Below are 19,017 nucleotides of genomic sequence, written 5' to 3' on the forward strand. Positions count from 1 at the left end.
ACAACCTTTCATAATTAGATCTGCACTTCTTATTTAAATCAGATCTGCACTTATGTAATGTCCCTACTAGTTAGAGATCATTGACCAGCAAAACAGACTGTTAGAGCGCAACAAATATATAACTAATCTAATCTGCAATTAAACTTCCATTACTTAATTAACACTAATCTCAATTCCTATTTAATAAAAAGGATACGAGTACAATACTGGGATATGTCCATAGGCGGCTGTGCAGCTCGCCTTCTTGGAACCCATCTTGGTTCCAAGCCATACCAGCAAATCGAAGGTTAATTCGATTCCTATCTTGGATGTAATTTCTTAGATCCAAGCCATCCAAGAAATCGAAGGTTAATTCGATTCCTGTCTTGGATGTAATTTCTTACACCCAAGCCATCCAGGAGATCGAAGGTTAATTCGATTCCTGTCTTGGATGTAATTTCTTACACCCAAGCCATGCCAAGGAAGACCATCATATATGATCGATTCCTTGCCTTGGATGATGCATCTCACCATCCAAGTCCATTAGAGGGGACTGACCAGATCCGTCTCTTCTTGGATGAACTTTGTCAGCCAAGCCATAACATATATGCATATAGATACTCAGTATATACTGCCTACCAGGGATTATCATAACCCCTACATTAGACTAAGGGAATTTCTTCCCAATAGCCTCCATCATATAGCCACATCATTCATATTACACTCTACAATTCATTATCATTTTCATTCCATAATCTACCTTTACATATTCCTATATTAACATGTATTTGGTAACATATATTCAGAAAATATTCATTAACAATGTTCTCAGGAAAGTTCATTAACATCTAAAAATTAACATATATTCACAAATATTCATTAACATATATCTAGAACTATTCATTAACATGTATTAAAATATTCATTACTATATATGTGTGTGTGGGGCACACACGTCCACACACATATATATCCTCTGTGAACCGCAAACATCACTTACCTGTTGCAGTCTGCAGTCTGCTGTTGAAGCTCCTAGACCGTAGTTCGCTTGCTATCCTCCCGTCTCCCTTCATGTTGTATCACTTGTAATGTCCCCTACTAAGTTTAGGTTTGTTTTAACCATAATTAATCCATCTCGACATACTTTGGCTTAAACTAAATTGATTAGGAGACAAAACTATCTTTAACATGAATCCAATCAGTGATAACAAGAACGTAGGCTTCTTCTTGATATAATCTTAAACATTCCATCTGATTTATATACTAATATTTATTATTAATATACATATAGTTTATATATATATTTATATACATTATTTATTCTTAGATATTATCATTATATTACTGCAGATGCAGAACTTATAAAATATTATAATAATTATAATTATATTATTATTATTATAATTATTATCAAAATTTATATTACTATTAAATTCTGCATAAGAATGTTATCGGGCTTCATATATTAAGCATACATGTTAAGCACATCCCATGCATACCACCAAGAACACAAATGTTACTCACTTTAACTCCATAACAGTTCTGTTCTAATCTGATCGTAGATGATATATCCTTCTTTTTTCCCTCTTCCCATCATTCTCTTTTTATACCTCCCAATAGTCATGTCTCTTTGGAGTAATCTTTCCTTGAGGAAACGTGTCTCATACTAATTGCTTAATTGCTGATTTGGGGAATTGTTGGCAGCATTATATCAGATAATGTTAGATCGTATTCTTGGCTTAACTTATATTAACAACATTATGTAATACCTTAAATATATTTTAAAATATCAGCACTACAGTATTGTAATATGTTACCAGCATTATGTTGTATTGACTTCATTATGTTATATTATGGTAAGAAGATTATGTTATATTAATTTCTTCATCCTATATGATATCAGCAGTACTAAACGGTGTTAATAGCATTAAATTATATTATATTATCAGTGATATGTTCTCAGGTTCGTACCTGACGTAACTCCTAGACAATATAATAGTAGACGTTTTTTTTTTGTCTTTTTTTTTCTTTCTTATTGCTGACATAATTGTTGAATGATTCTCTCCTGAATCTTAATATTACTTGTGCTTTAGTATAATATAGGGGGAAGTGGTGACTCAAGGAAGGGTCACCACCTTCTAACAACAAGGTTACGTGGGATCCTTGGGCCCATACATTTAATGAGTTCATTAACAAATGAACTTTTTTTTAATAAGTATTTATTAATTGATAATAATAATTAATTAATAATAGCATCAAATAATTTTTTTTTTTTTTTTTTTTTTGATAAAAGTGGATGAGACCACTAAAATTATATTAAATCTTTAGTTTTTTTTTTTACAGGTGTCTGGTTCAAAGAGCACTGAAGGGAAAGAACCAGCAAGAAAACCCTTAAGTATTGCTCAAGAGAACATAAGCCTATCTACCCATTACAAAAGCCCATAGGCATCCCAAATAAACCCCCCAGCTACATAGCCAACCGCATTAGATATAAAGGAAGCTGTGAGAACTAGTCTAGAAGAGAACATCTCAAAATGGAGCCAAAGATGTCCAACAAAATTCAGTGCCAACACCCCAAGAGCCAACCTGTCTATACACCACATGAGTCCAAGGCTTTGAAGAAAACAAAACTCAAAGCCAAAAGAGAACCAAGAATAAGTGAGCCTACCAGCACAAAAATGGTGAGCAAACATATGTCAATCCAAATAAGAAGCAGAGAAGGATAATGAAGACCCTCAAGAAGCAGGATGAGACCGATCCAAAGAATAATCCAAAGCAAAAGCCAAAGAAGTAACAGCAGGATAAGAAACCCTCTGCAAAACCATGTTAACTACTCTTTCCAATTCCTCAGAAAAAGCCACCATCCACCGATTTTGACAAGAACTCTCCAAAGAAAACAAAGCATTTTGTTAGAAAGGAAAACAAAACAAAGATAGAATGAATGCCATAACTGAATGCCATCAAGACTATAACAGAGAACAAGATCATTGGATCATAATTATCTTCCCATCATAAGAGAAAACAGCAAGCAAGAAGCTGCTCAAGCAATGATGAAACCAACTCATGCTCACAGCATCCCCAATCATTAAAATACAACTCCCTAAATCGCAAATCAACCACGATGCTAGATGATTCAAAGAAAGGATCAATTACTAACATTAAGATACGAAACCCCATGGTAAAGGCATCAATCATCCGACCACAAAGAAAAATGATTACCAAAAAAACAAAGAATCTAACAGTTATTACTAACATACCCCTGCCGAAAAGATAATCATTAACATGTAATGAGTGCCGGTACCCAATAGTCCCCAAATTATCGAAAGGAAATTGAAATGCCCACCAACAAAGATAACCAATGACCAAGCATGCAGCCAAGTAGGACAGATCGATAGTAAAAACACAAGCCCATTCAGTACCAACACTACCAGCCAATCAAAAGATGCCCCTCCAACCTCCATACTTAATGAGGAGGTACTACCAAATATAGCTACAACAGAGATGCTGCCATAAGGCAAGACAACATCCCCCCTATAGCCATATAGGGAAGTGAAAAACCACATAAAGCAAGGAGACGGGAGAAGACAATAGCATAGTAGGAATCTCAATCCGATAGTAGAAGCCACAACAATCTCCCTACTTCATGAGGAAATTCTAACAGGAAATGTCAACAACAAAGATATTGTCCCGAAGACCAACACCTTCACTACAACACTAACAAAAGAAAATCACACCAAGCATAGAAAATGAAGTAGGTTTGTGAAAGGAGGGCCTGCTAAGAAATAAGCTTCATGCAAGAAATTGGAATGTCCGAAGGAGAAACTTCTAGGAAATCAGCACCCTCAGCAACAACCTTATTCGCTAAGAAATCCGCAATGACGTTGATCTCCCTAAAACAATGAGAGATAGAGAAAGTGGAAAAGCACTTTAATTGCACAAGAATGTGATCTAAAAAATACTGTAAATGCCAAGAGAGACATTTTTTGGCTACAACCGCCTGAAACACCACCATTGAATTGCCTTCAATAACAATATCTTTAATATTTAATGAAAGAGCGAGATCAAGCCCAAAGGATAAAGCCTGGAACTCAACCACATTATTAGTACCTTGACCAATATGTTTTCGCACGGCTTTGATGATCTTCGAAGAATAATAAAAAATAACTACTCTAACACCAGACCTTCTCAGATTCCCCTTAGAAGCCCCATCAAACTGAAGTTTGAATGAAGGGAAGGGAGGAGGACTCCATTTAGCCATTTTACGTTTAACAAGAGAAGATAGACCACCTGATATAGCCCCATGGGTAGGCATCAGACGAAGTGAAGACCATTTCCAAGTGACCCAATTATCCCAATGAGAGAAATAATTGAGGTGATCTAAATTTTTATGGATGAAAGAATGCACCACCTCACTAATGGAGGTTTGGATTTTACCAATTACATCAATCAAGGTGGCAGATTTATGTTTGAAAATTCTAGAATTCCTTTCAAGCCAAAGATTCCAAATCACTAGTGATGGGGCCACAACCCAAAGGGATGAATAAAACGAAGAGGAAAACAACAAGGGCCAGGCCATGAATTGCAAAAATAGATTAGGACAAATAGCAGAAGACCAACCAAGCATTGCAAACAGCCAATACCAACACTCAGAAGCAAATGGACATAACAGGAAAAGGTGATCCATGGATTCCATACAATAACCACAGAAAACACAAAGAAAAACTGTTGTAATCCCAAGTCTGTCCAATCGCATCCCAGTGAGGAGTTTATCTTGGACTGCCAACCAAGCAAACGACTCTGCTTTAGGAAGGCAAGCCGGATGCCAAAATAGCTTAGAAGGCCAGCAAGAGGGTGAAGAAGTCTGAACCAAAGAATTATAACCATCTTTAATTGAATATGAACTTGCAGCATTCTTAATCCAGATCAAGGAGTCCTCTTTATTGTGAAAAACAAGAGGTCTTTTGTGAAGTTCTTCCACAAAAGCAAGTATAAGATTGGTATTAATAGACAAAGGAGGAATATTCTTCCATTTAGCCACTACACATGGACCTGTGGAAACAATGTCAAAATAATCTGCAACAAAAGGCTCCCAAAGATCTGATAGAATACCGGGCAAAGGGGACCAGTCTCAGATAGCTGAAAGAGCAGGATGCCCATTCCAGACTTCATCCCAGAACTAGGCCTTTTTCCCATTATGGACAACCCAAGATAAATGTGGTAAAACAACCCTCCTACAAGATACCAAAAAGTTCCAGAATGCAGAATCCTTTGGAAGAGATGTAGCAGTAAAAATCCTCTCTCTGGAAGCACCCCTTAAATACTTAGCAAGCATGATTGAAGCCCATTTGCTATGAGGGTCTGCATATAACTTCCATACCAATTTTGCCCCCAACGCGTTATTCTGAACAACTAAATCGCAAATACCCGCACCCCCCAGCTCTTTGGGATGGCAAATATTGTCCCAAGCAAGGAGAGGGATCTTCTTCCTATCTCCCAAGTTATCATTCCAAAGGAAGGACCTAAGGGAAACCTTAATGTCCTTAATAACTTGAGAGGGAGCTTGCAAAATAGACATCAAATATGTGGGGATGGCATTCAAGACTGATTTGCTTAAAAGGATCTTACCAGCCATCGTAAGTCACTTGTGATTCCAGGAGGAAATTCTGGAGGTTATTGAATGAACAACTTTATCCCAAAAGGAGGCCTTTTCCGACCCCAGAAAGAAAGGAATGCCCAAATACATACACGGAAAAGTCCCTACTTGAAAACTCCAAAAGCGGATGAGTCTATCCCTAACTAGGGGGGAAGACATTCACGAAAAAGACTTTGGACTTGTGATTATTGACTCTTTGTCCAAAAAAAACAGCATAATCAGAGATAATTTTCTTTATAACTCGAGCCTCCCTCAGAGAGGCTACCCCAAATAGAAACGTGTCATCAACAAACAAGCAATGGGATTGCGGGGAAAGGAGGCCATCCACTTTAATACCTGACCATAAACTAGATGTTGTAGCATTAGAGATGGCCCTACTTAACGCTTCTGCCAAAAGAATAAACAGAAAAGGAGACAGGGGATCCCCTTGCCTAAGTCCTCGAGAGGAAGCAAAAACCCCGTAGGGGAACCATTAACCAAAACTGAGAAGCGAGCAGAAGATATGCATGAAAACACCCACTTGACCCAACAACGCGAAAACCCCAAACGATACAAAACAGTCACAAGGGACTACCAGTTAACACGATCATAAGCCTTAAACATGTCTAGCTTAAGAATCATGGCCGGAACCTTTTGTTGAGATATGGAGTGCAGAATTTCATGAGCTACAATCGCACCTTCGGATGTCTTCCGACCAGGCACAAAGCCACCCTGTTCCAAGGAAACTATCTGAGGAAGGAGCCTAGAAAGCCTAACCGAAATTGCCTTAGTAAATTTTTTATATAAAGTAGTACACAAGGCAATCGGACGAAAGTCCGAAAACGAGCTAGGATTGTCCGCTTTCGGAATAATAGCAATAAGAGTAGTATTAACCTCTCTCAAAATTGATCTATTTCTTCTGGATTCCTCCAAGGCTAACAACACGTCATTTCCTATAAATTCCCAACACTTCTGAAATAATAGAGCCGTAAAACCATCCGGGCCCGGGGCCTTTTCCGGATGCATGGAAAAGACTATCTCTTTCAACTCAGCCAAAGTAAAGGTAGCCATAAGCATCTTATTATCTTCTTGAGATACTAATGAGGGGATCGAATTCACAATCTCATTGTCTACCGCAATTGGATCCGCTGTAAGAAGTGACTTAAAGAACCTAACGGCCCAAGAGGCAATATCATCCTCATCAACCAAACTATTACCATTAGAATCAATAATACAGGAAATTCGACTACGAAGCCTCTTGAGCTTAGAAGAGAAGTGGAAGAACTTAGTATTTCGATCCCCTTCGGAGAGCCAGAGGTCCCTAGACTTCTGCCTCCAATAAGATTCTTCCCTAGCCAAAGTCTCAGTCAGTTGAAGATTCAACAACTTTAACCTATCATACAATAGAGAGGACATACCTAAAGCCATAATGCTCTTATTAAGCTGTTCAATTTCTTCTTGAATCCTGGCCTTTTCTCCAAAAATGTTCTTAAAATGCGTCACATTCCAATCCCTAATCCTATGCTTTAAGAAGCCCAGTTTCTTAACAAGTTGAAACATCTGAGACCCAGGAAAAAATGGGGCAGAGCACCACCATTGCTTTAATAAAGGTAAAAAAGATTGATCCCGAAACCACATTGGCTCAAACTTAAAAGGTAACTTCTTAGGTGCCCTATCCTCGAAAATAGTAAATAGAATAGGGAAATGATTAGAGCCAGTAAAGGGGAGAACTGAGGAAACAAAATCCTGATCCGAATTGAACCAATTTTCCGAAACCAAAAAGCGATCCAGCCTTTCAGAGATTTGGCAAAAGTCTCTCCACATGTTGGTCCATGTAAATGGCCCATTAAGAGGTTTACAATCAACCAAATTTAAAGAGTGAATAAAGTGGCAAAAGTTTGACATAGAATGTTTGTTAGGGATGATTCCCCCAGCCTTTTCATCCAAACTAGCAATTGCATTAAAATCCCCCCCAAAAATCAGAAAAACATTACGCAGCGGAGCAGCAAGGGAAACCAAAAATTCCCAAAGGTTTCTTTTTTCTAAAACCCAAGACGGTCCATAAACATTAAAAAGCCAGAATTTTAGATTAGATATTCTACTCTTGACCAGACCAAGCATCCAATTGGATGAGGAAGCAATTAATGAAAAATGAACACTAGAATCTTTCCAAAGGATCGCAAGACCGCCTGAAGCACCTGAAGAAGAAGATGCACAAAAATTCCATACTTTCCAAGAAGAGAATAACCTATCAGCAGAAGATAAATTTAACTTAGTTTCTTGCACCATTACCACATCACACTTCATTAAGTCCATTTGTGACTTAATCAAGCATCGTTTGTTAGGGGCATTTAAGCCCCTAACATTCTAGGATATAATCCTCATTGGTCTTGAGGGGAAGCATCTGCTCCCCTCGAAACTTCCAAAGAAACCGGAGAAACCTTACCTACCAAAAAAGTCTTATGAAGACATCGCTTAGAAGCCAAGGCTTGTGACTGGCGGACTAAAAGGTTTTTTTGTTCTTTTCATTCTGGAAGTCTCCAAAGAAGAAAGAAGAGTTGTTTGAATTCCCGCATCAATTTCTAGTTTAGTCTTAGCATATTTGGGTTTATGGCCTCTTTATTTGGATATTTCAGAATATTATTATCAACGAATATTAATCAAATAATAATATTTAATGAATAAATAAATATTTAATAATTTCAAATAATCATTCGTCGATAATTAATATATTAATTAATAATAATTATTGTTTTATTTATGCTCTACATAATGATCAAGGAGGGGACATGACAACTTATTTAAATCAGATCTGCACTTCTGATTTTCAAATTGTCCCCCTCTCAAATGAGGTTCCCTTCTCCCTTTTATATCTCATTGTTGAGGGAGTCACAACTTTTCCTTCCATGTCTTTTGACCATTCATTAACTTAATTAAATTTAATTAATTATATTTAATTATATTCTTTTATACTTTAATTTATTTATTTTTTATTCTTTTGTATTATTATTATTATTATTAAATTATATTTCAAAGTAGAGACATTACAGCTTTATCCGTAAAGGATAAGAGCAAAGCAAAGGATAAAAATTTACTAAAAGAATAAAAGAATATTCTTAAAGTATATCCCAAAGACTTAATTTACCATTATAATATTACTTTAACACATAAAATAGTGGGTATTGTTGACCAATTCTTGCTACTCTTCAGGTAGGTCTTGATCCTTTCCAACTCATAGCAACTATTTAGTGGTCACGCATCATACAAGGTACAAGTCAATCTAGACATCCCCATGTTTCAAGGCAAGATAGATGTGGATGCTCTAGATAACTAGCTTAACCTAATCTTTTCATGCTGTGCAATTAATCATTTCTCTAACCAAGAAAAGATTATGTTCGCTCTTCAAAAGTTTATTTCTATGCAAAAATGATGGGATAAGTACTATACAGCACATGAGGATGACTGACATACTTGTAAACACGTGGAATAGTTTCATAGTGGTAGTCAAAGGTACCTTTTATTTAGTTGGAAACTATGATGATTAGTAGATCAAGTTCTCCTAGTTGCATGGGGCTTAAGATTAACTAGAGTAGGAATACGTGGATGTTTTTCATACTTTGGTGACCAAATTGGGTATTAAAGATTCAAAGCAAAACCTTATTTTGAAGCATAGGTTAGGCTTGAGACCACATATTCAAATCAGATATGGATTTCTTATAGATATCTTCAATCAAAGAAGCCCACAAATTTTGAAACAAAGGCCAAAGTAAAGATAAAGTTCCAAACTAGGTGGTGCAGGAGCACCTAGTTGATTTCATGCCTCCATGAGGCAACTTCGTCATTTTGGTTTTAGTTTTGTCTCTTTGGTGTAATAAGGTCATTTAAGACCATTTCATGTGTGTTTGAGTCAATATTAGGTCATCAGGTGGATTGGAGAGTCAAGTTGCATAAAGTTGTCAAGTTTGCACAAATGTTGTAAATGTTGTAAAAGTGCAAAAACAGGGAATGTGAAGAGTCACCAAGTGTAAATGAAGGAATTAGAACGGTTGTAGTTGGAAAATCAGTTGTAAATGGTTGGTACATATTTAAGTATTTAAATAGCTTTGGGGAGGTTGAACCCAAAGGTGGGTGTTACATTTTTGAAGTGAAATTAATAAAAGACATCCTTGTTTCTGCATTTCTGAACGTTAAATTGCTGATTCCATTGCATGGTACAGATATGTACTGCCTTTTCATGACCTGAATGTGGTATGGTTGGAAAGATATTTGAGTCTACTTTCTACTACTTTTTATTGCATCCAATTTCATTGTGTTTCAAGAAAGATATGCTCATTTTACTACAAACAGGTTTGAACCCCTAGTAGGCCTAATTTGAGGGAGAACGGTCCAAATTTGAGTCCTATGTTCCAAAACAACCCTACCCCAATTCTTAATATGTGGTATAAAGCCCAAATGGGTATCTAGAACTATGTTTATAATTTTGGTATCAAGTCTGGAATGAATTTTATGGCCGAAAAATCCAATTTGCTACTACCATGCCTTAGTGTCAAGAAATAGGACAGTCAAAATTAGGGCCTGTCCATACAAAACAACCTACCCTAATTTTGGGATATGTTAAATAAGGCCAGAAAGGGTATCTGAAACAGGTTTTAGATTTTGGATATGAGGTCTGGTTTGCAAGTTATCACCATTTTATCAATTTTGGAAACCTACTAGAATTGGGTGATCTTAGTAAAGAAACCATACAAGTTATTTAGATCTCTTCTCTTGGAAGCCATGGAGGGTTTGTACAGGTCATGTAGACATATTCAAGGGTGTCTCAAAGGTTTGGTAAGAGTCTTGAGTGTTGATTACCAAAATTGAAGGTTTTAGCCTTGTGTAGGCTTAAGGGCATTGAAGCAAATCTGAGGTTTGAAGGAATAAGAACCCACAATCTTAAAACATGATGTCAAATCATTGATGTCTACCCCTGCTCTGCATCACTAGGAAATGGCTCTCAATGCCATCCATAGTCTAAGCCCTCCAAGGAAAGTTCCAAACTAGGAAATGGCTCTCAATGCCATCCATAGAAGAAGCAATAGCTACAAAATGAATCAAACAAGAAATCCAACATTGGCAAGTGGTGTTCAATTTATAGCTTGAGCACTCATTCTGACATAGAATGAAGGCTTTATTTTCAAAGTTTGATATAGCAAGTATTAGTACTACAAACAAGAGAAAGGTAAGATAATCATGTAATCTATAGCTAGTCCTATGGTTGGTATTGCAAACATCTACTTCCCTTGCCAACACAAAAGAAGCAAAAATATTGTTCCATTTTCAAATGTGGATCAATAGTCAACTAATGCACATCACCGCTGACAGCAGATGTTAGAAGAACTTGATTTATCCTAAAGCAGTTCAAAGATTGAACTTTCCACGTATGCCTCATCCACAACCATACTCTATTGGATGGTTTATAGTGGGATTTATCATTTGACAAATGTGCCACTCGGCAATGTCAACTAATTTACAATATCAGTCCTTTTCAAGATACATTCCTTTGTGATGTCACTCCATTGGAGGTATGTGATGTTTCATTTGGGTTACCATATTTAGTGATATCTTTACCATTGATTTGGACTATATGAAGCTAATCCAAGAAATGCTGTCATAGTTGGTAGTGATAGGAGATCCTGCATGGCAGTCCCTAAGTTACTTATTGGTGCTAAACAGTGTAAGAAGCTCATCACTTCTAGTAAACAATTTGTGCTTTTGATGGTGATATTTAAATGTGTGGCATCAAAACATACTTTAGTTCTTCCAATAGCATCAACAAAGACCCCAAAGTTATACGACAAGTTGGAAGAATACAAGGATATCTTTCATCCACCAAAGGGAGTGCCGCACATTGTGTAGTAAGGCATGCTATTGATTTAATGCATGGACTACCTCTACTTAATGCTTCTTTGTATTGTATATCATTTTTAGAGAATGAAGAGATCAAGCAATAGATCCATGAATTTGTGGATAAATGACACCTTAGGCCCAATTCATCGCCTTGCAGCAACTCAACTATGTTGACACATGGAGATTGTGCATTGATTGTGTGGCTCTCAACAAGAGTGGCGTAAAGAACCATTATCCTCTTCTAAGGATTGAGGACTTGATGGACCAGTCCTATGGTGTAAAGTTCTTCACGAAAATCAATCTTAACTCTAGGTATCATCAAATCATTGTTGAATATACAAATATCTAGAAGACAAAATTCGGGGCAAGAGAAGGTTTGTTTGACTGTTAGTAATGCACTTTAGCCTAATCGACACCCCAACAACATTCATGCAGATGATGAATGACATTCTCATCCCATTCACCTCTTCATTTGTTGTAGTCTAACTTGACAATATCCTGATCTTGAACAAAACTCAGGATGAACATGTGTGCCATATAGAGAAAGTGCTTGACACTTTTTGAAAACATAAGTTGTATGTAAACATGGAGAAATGTTCATTTGTGAAGCAGCAGACTGTACTTGGGATAAATTGTAGACGCAATAGGGAGTTTATATGAACTTGGCCAAGATTCAATTCATCTAGAAATGGCCACAACCAAGGAAACTCACAAAGCTGCATAGTTTCTTCTGATTGAAAAATTTCTATAGAATATTTTGTTCTTAATTTCTATCATGTAACTTGGCTGCTCAGCCATGTTATGAAAAATGAAGCTAAAGTAAAGTTAGTTGGGTCAATTGCACAACAAAAGTGTTTGAAGAGTTGAAATGTAGACTCTGTTTTGCACTAGTATTTGCATTTTAGATCTTTATCAACCATTTGAGATTGAGACCGTTCCATCAAAATATGCACTTGAGTAAGCCTCACTAAACATGGTCAACTAGTTGCTTATCAATATGAAACATTCATCGCACCAATAAGGAACCACCTAACATATGAACATGAGCTTTATGGAAGCATTATATCTTGAGCAAGGAGATTGTGATCCACATAAATCACAAGTTGCTTTAGTTATTGTAGACTTAGATCAAGCTATATCAAGAATGACATAAAAATGCTCTTCTTATCTTTATCGAATCCATTTGAACATCTAGCATGACAAGGGAAATGTCAATCTAGTTGTAGATTGTGTAAGCCATTCATTGGTTCAAGCTTTCCTTTCTTTTCTTGATGCATGTGGACATGAATTCAATCCAGTTAGAATTGTATCCTTATGGCAAAGATTTTGTAGACATTTATCAAAAACTGGTTTGTGGTAATTTGGTTTTAGATTTCTACCTGTAAGATGGACTCATAACACCATGGGCACTTGTGCATTCCACATGATGTAGACAGATACAAGCTAATGTGGAGGGTTGTAACAGTTGGTATAAATGTTCTATACCATGCAAGATTTGGCTATGGAGATAGCCACGTAATGCTATTTTATCAAAAAAATGCAAATATATAATATGATTACATCATGAGATTACAATGAAAAACCCTTGTATATAGGCAAGGGTGAGACATAAGGCACCATAAGATTATGACATGTTTTTAATCTTATGACTTGAGACATGAAGTTAGAATTCCCTAGCTTAAGTAAACAAGTGTGAAAAGGACCTAAGAGGGAAACCGGTTAGGTAATATACTTTGTTCATACCAACAAGGCTCACTTCAACAAGGTTGTTGGATACTTTGGTATTGAAAATACAATTCCAATGTTGGAGATGAATCTGGTTTGGCCACACCTCAGGTCAGATGTTGCCAAATGCATTAGGTCTTGTACCGCATATGCAATTTCCAAATTGGTCAACAAGAAGCAAGGTTTGTACACACCTTTATTAATTCCAAAAATACCATGGGAATCTGTTTCCATGGACTTCGTCTTTGGCTACTGTACTACCAAGCATGGTAATGATTGTGTTTTTGTAGTATTGATAGATTCTCAAAGATGATGGTTGAAGTATGATATGAAACATCTTGGTTCCAACCAACACTTCATCTTCCTCCCTATTTGTAAATTAATGTGCATAGCCATTCTTTTTAGGTTAGAGAGGAGTAACAAGGCATAGCCATCATACATTTGTTTTCACAGATAATGTACAAAACTAGCATAATAAACTTTGTTGCTACAGTTCTACATATTCAGTTAAATGCCTTCTCTATTTTTCCTTTTCAGTAGCACTTTGCATGTTCCTAACCTCTATTATTAATTATATCGTTTCTGCACATAACCTAATTGAATTTGTTTGATTGGGCTGTCCACCAAGTTCTACCATAGGCGCGGGATCACCCTCTCTACTGCTCATGTTTGAAAACAAAATCAGCTAATTCAAACTGAAAAAAGAGTTCCGTAATTCTTAAGGCTTTTAACTATGAAAAAAAATGAACAAACTTACCTCAATGCTACTAGTTACTACTGTTCTCTTCTCTCCATTCTTTTTTATTGCTCACAAATTATCTCAAAATAGCAAAATGGAAATGTGTCTCGTGACATTTTTTCATGTTTTTGAGGTGGGTACAATATTATGTTTTAGTGTGTTGAAATGGATATGGGGGCCTTGTGGGCCCATCACTTTTAATTTTTCTTTTCTTCAAAAAATGTCGAGTTCTTTAAAAATTCTAAGTTTGTCATCCGGGATGGTCAAGGGATGTCTTTGATGACTGAGTGTTGATTCGGAGACATTTTCGGGTGGGTAGGTGGCATTAGGGACTGCCTGAGGATGTTTTTGATTTGTCCTCACATTCAAAAAATGTTAACAGGTACAGGGAAGATTAGAAAACCCCCAGGGATGCATCCCCTTTGTATCCCTTTTATATATATATAAACAGAAATACCATACAACGTAATTGATTTTTGGTAAGTAAGAGTGAAGTTGGTATCTTCTATATATGATTTTGTGGAATTTTATTCTCTACATATTGTGGACAAATTTTTATGTATCATTTCATTGGTTTGCTCAAATGAATGGTTTTTTAATTATTAGTTATATAGAACAACTTTCTTTGTTCAAATACACATAAAATGACGTGCATTAGAACATTATGTCACATTATCAATGGAGCTTTTATATTGTGGATTGGAAACAAAACGTTTAAATGATCGAGGGAAATTTATGCTATAGTTTTTCATGAAAGACATTTCACTTTCATCATTTTCTATTAGTGTTTTTTCCACGAAGTACTTGAGTGGTCACTTTCATCTTCTTTAGTTATCCTCTATAAATCACTTTGCTGCATTTTTCTTGACTGGTTGTGTCATTAACATTTTATCTATATTCGAGTGCAGCTTCATGAAGGGATTAAGAAATCAGGCATCATGGGATTTTGTGATCCATGTCCTGGGGAACCTAAACAGTTAAAAGTATCATACACCTTCCAAGGTCATCCATATGAAGTATGATTCTTGTCTTTCTCAATTTGCCTGTGCAATGTGATCTCTTGTACAGTGATCTGTGATGTGTAAAATTTATACTCGCTTTAATTCTTGTATGGGACTTTTTTGTTAAGATCTTTTATTACAACTAGTCTGAAATATGAGAATCTCGGAATCTCCTTGTTTGTACAGGCAGTGGTTGATGATTGTGGTGGACTACAACTTCCTTAAAAGAACATGAGAATGTTGACATCCCAGCCTTAATCTGCATATAAACTTCAAAAGAAAATCATTCTTTACCTGGCAACGAGCATTCAAGTGCATGCTGCTTTTGTTATCAGAAATCATCTGTGCAACTAAAGATTTTTAATATGCAGATAATGCTATGGAGGGAATCCTCTCTCTAGCTACTTGATCCGGGAGTTCAGCATCTATTTAAGAGGACACAGTTTTTTATACCGTCTTGTTTTCCCTTATGTATCTACAGCATTACCGTTCTGTATTAAGATGTATGTGACGAAAGATCAATTTTGAGTTGTGACACTTTTTCCCTATATTAGGTGTCACTTAGTGTTCCATAATAACCCTTCTAACGAATATTTGACTTGCAAATATGATACTCAAAGTTCGTGATATTTATATTGAAAAAAATTGAAATTGCTTTTACGCAGAATTAATGCCATTCAGTAGGATAGAGTCTCTGAAAAGTCATGGTTTCAGAATATAACAATGAAAACTTCAAATTATGCGTTTATAAGAACCCGACCATCTCTATTGTGCAGAATAAGATATGTTAAGTGGTTATATTATTATGAGGGGGTCATTTTTCCTTATCTTTAAGTTCTCTTGCATTTGGAGCAGACAACTTAAAATGGCGTACATATTGAAAAGTGGTGTGGTAAGTGCTCTTTTTATTTAATTAATTATTATTTTTTATAAAATATTTTAAGTTTGTATTTATATAATAATCAATTTTCAAAACAATATTCATCAAGAATTAACCTAAATTTTAAAATGTGAGTTTTATAAGGCTAATAAACTTTTATTAGTTTCTTCAAAATTGATCGGTAATAGTTATTTTTTTACTCGAGAATATTTTCAACAATTCTATATTATTAATGAACATTTCTAGATAGTAATTTGTTTTCATTTATTAAAAACTTTTGACGTGTGGTGTGGCAATGATAGGAGGGATCCTCCACATTAAGTAATCCCCTTTCAAGTCGGCATCTCATTTTTAAAATTTTGAATTTAGGTTTCTCATGGTAGTTCATGCTGAAAAGTGCAGTCTTCAAAATAATTATAAATTCTTCTTTGTTTATTTTATAAAGTTTCTAAAAAGATTTTCAATATTACCTTTCATGAACTATTTTTAACAAGAAACATTTCTCAACTTATCAAAGATTGTAAAAATCCTCAACTAATGTGTTTGCTGATAAATGAAGTTCTCAGAGTATGTAAGGATATGCTTGGAAAAAAAATAAATTTTTGTTTCATTGGAACTCAGACATCAATATTTCACAGTTCTGTAACTTCAAATTGATCAGTTCATAAGGTTTAATTCTGTATAAATTTCATAGTAGGCATACATTGTCTTTATACTTATTGCACGTTAGGAATTTGTACATTTAAATTAAGCATTTGAACAGTTAATTGAAAGGTTCATGGTGCACCTGGTAAATAAACCGTCGTTGCCAATTATAGATTAGATGTTGGTGCCAAAACTTGTTGCAGAACTCGACAACAGGGGCGTCATATATTCTTCAACGAACATGACAGAGGAAAACACCCACAGTTGCAGACAAATTACCTGGTAAGGGAACTGCACCTGGTAGCACTCTCCAGAACCTCCACACGATGACTCCAGCCTCCACGTCACTTCACGACATTACCAGTTCAGATCAAGCATCAATTTTTACATGCTATAATCCTGATATCAGGTTAGGACAAACAGTTTGTGTTGAGTGCCAAGTTCGGTTCATAAACCAAGGTCTTTGATGATATTATATCCAGTATCGCGGTGTTGACAAATGCACATACCCGCACCACAACACACATGCGTCATTCTTCCAGGAAATAGTATACGTTGCTTCAATGAATGTTAATTCCGCTCCAATCAAGGATGAATCATACGGACCACTAGGCCAGTTTTCCAACTGACGAAAGGCAAAATAGACTAAACGTGTATCCTTACACGCAAGCTTCTATTTGCAGTTATCGTCCCAAATCTTCAGTTTGTCTACCTCCCGTGAAAGACCTCCCTAAATCAAACCCAAAAGGTAGTTCGAAGAAGCCTGTTTCCGAATCGAATAGAATTGAATCGAACCAACCAATAAATCCATTTCCATTATTTAGAACTATCGATAAACTATCAAATAGTTTAGGAATTAATTAATTTATATTAACAAATGGACAATTAATATAAAGTAATTAACATTACAAAAATCATTTATTAATTAATTTATATTAGTAAATTGAAAACTAATATAACGAATTAATATGCTAGTCTAGTCTAGACTTAGACTAGGAATTTATTAGGGAATATTACAGTCTCCCTTGCCTCTTGTTGCTTGCCCACAAGCAACTGTAAATTAGAAAGCTGAAGGATATGCTCATTTTCTCATGTAGCATCAGCTAAGGGCAAATTCTTCCATTTAATTAGGTATTCTCGAATAGTCCTCTTCCGCAAATGCTTGTCCCGGGACTTTAAAATCACTTCAGGAATCATTTCCAATTTCCCTTCATCATTCATTGGGGGTAATTCCTTGACACGGTCATTTGTTGTCCCAAAGCCTTTTTGAGACAAGATACATGGAATACATTGTGTATCTTGCTAGCTGCCGATAAATCAAGTTCATGTGCTACTGTGCTAACTTTTTGAACAATTGGATACAGTCCATAAAATCGAGGCTTTAATTTTTCAGCACCACTATGCTTAAGAGATGATTGCTGGTAAGGCTGTAACCTGAGATATACCAATTCACCAACTTCAAAATGTCGCTTGACTTGCTTTTTATTAGCATAAATTTTCTGTTGATTTTGTGCACATTGCAAATTCTCCTTAAGTGCTTTCAAAATATCCTGACAATCCTGAAGCAAATCACAAGATTTAGAACATTACTCTGATCAAAAGTAAGATCAAGGAAAGAGACTACATCATAACCATATAATGCCCTGAAAGGAGTCATACCCATTGACATATGAAATGTAGTATTATAGCAATATTCAACCAAATGCAACCAACAAACCCAAGCTTTATGATGTCCTGCTACATAGTTACGAAGGTAACCTTCTATCCATTTGTTCACTATTTCCGTTTGTCCATCAGTTTGTGGATGATAACTGGTATTGTGATTCAACTGTGTACCTACCAATCTGAAAAGCTCCCCCCAAAATATACTCAAAAATCTGCTATCTCGATCACTGATTATATTCGTCGGTAATCCATGTAAACGAAATATGTCTCGAAAGAATAGGTCTGCGATCTGAACAATTATAAATTTTGTAGTGATAGAAAAGAAGTGTGCAAATTTAGTTAATCTATCAACCACAACAAAAATACAATCTTTACCTTGGGACCTTGGTAAACCTATGATGAAATCCATGGATACACTTTCCCATTTCTGTTTTGGTATTGGCAGTGGTTGTAATAAACTTGCAGGATAAGTATGCTCTGCTTTATTTTGCTGGCAAGTGGTGCATTCCTTGACATAACGAAGGACATCATTTTTTAATCCTTTCCATGTGAACCTTTCTCGTATCTGTCGATAAGTTTTAAAGTATTCGAGGTGCCTTGCTAAAGGAATATCATGCATTGATTGGAGGATTTTCTCTTTCAATTTTGAATCGGGAACCAAGTAAATCTTGTCCTTGTAATAGATAACATCATTTACAACCTTATATTTATCATCATGTACATTTCCATCTAGCAAATCACATGCAAAAGAATCCTTAAGACTATTCAACCAGCAATAGAGATTTCCAATCAGCTATTACTATAGATAATGCATTTATTTTAGGCTTCCTAGATAATTTATCTGCAACAACATTGTTTTTAC

General features: G+C 35.8%; 1 protein-coding gene across 1 annotated transcript in view; it reads left to right on the forward strand.

Moving 5' to 3' along the window:
* Nucleotides 1–15,792, forward strand: part of LOC131029714 (chaperone protein dnaJ 13) — a 248,737-nt gene extending 232,945 nt beyond the window's left edge. The window contains exons 12-13 of the mRNA XM_057960331.2: nucleotides 14,873–14,980; nucleotides 15,152–15,792. Of these exons, the coding sequence (XP_057816314.2) occupies nucleotides 14,873–14,980; nucleotides 15,152–15,190 (147 nt within the window). The 3' untranslated portion in view covers nucleotides 15,191–15,792. The remainder of the gene's footprint in view (nucleotides 1–14,872; nucleotides 14,981–15,151) is intronic.
* The last annotated feature ends 3,225 nt before the right edge of the window (nucleotides 15,793–19,017 follow it).

Source organism: Cryptomeria japonica, chromosome 9 (genome assembly GCF_030272615.1).
Source record: "Cryptomeria japonica chromosome 9, Sugi_1.0, whole genome shotgun sequence".
Lineage (NCBI taxonomy): Eukaryota > Viridiplantae > Streptophyta > Pinopsida > Cupressales > Cupressaceae > Cryptomeria > Cryptomeria japonica.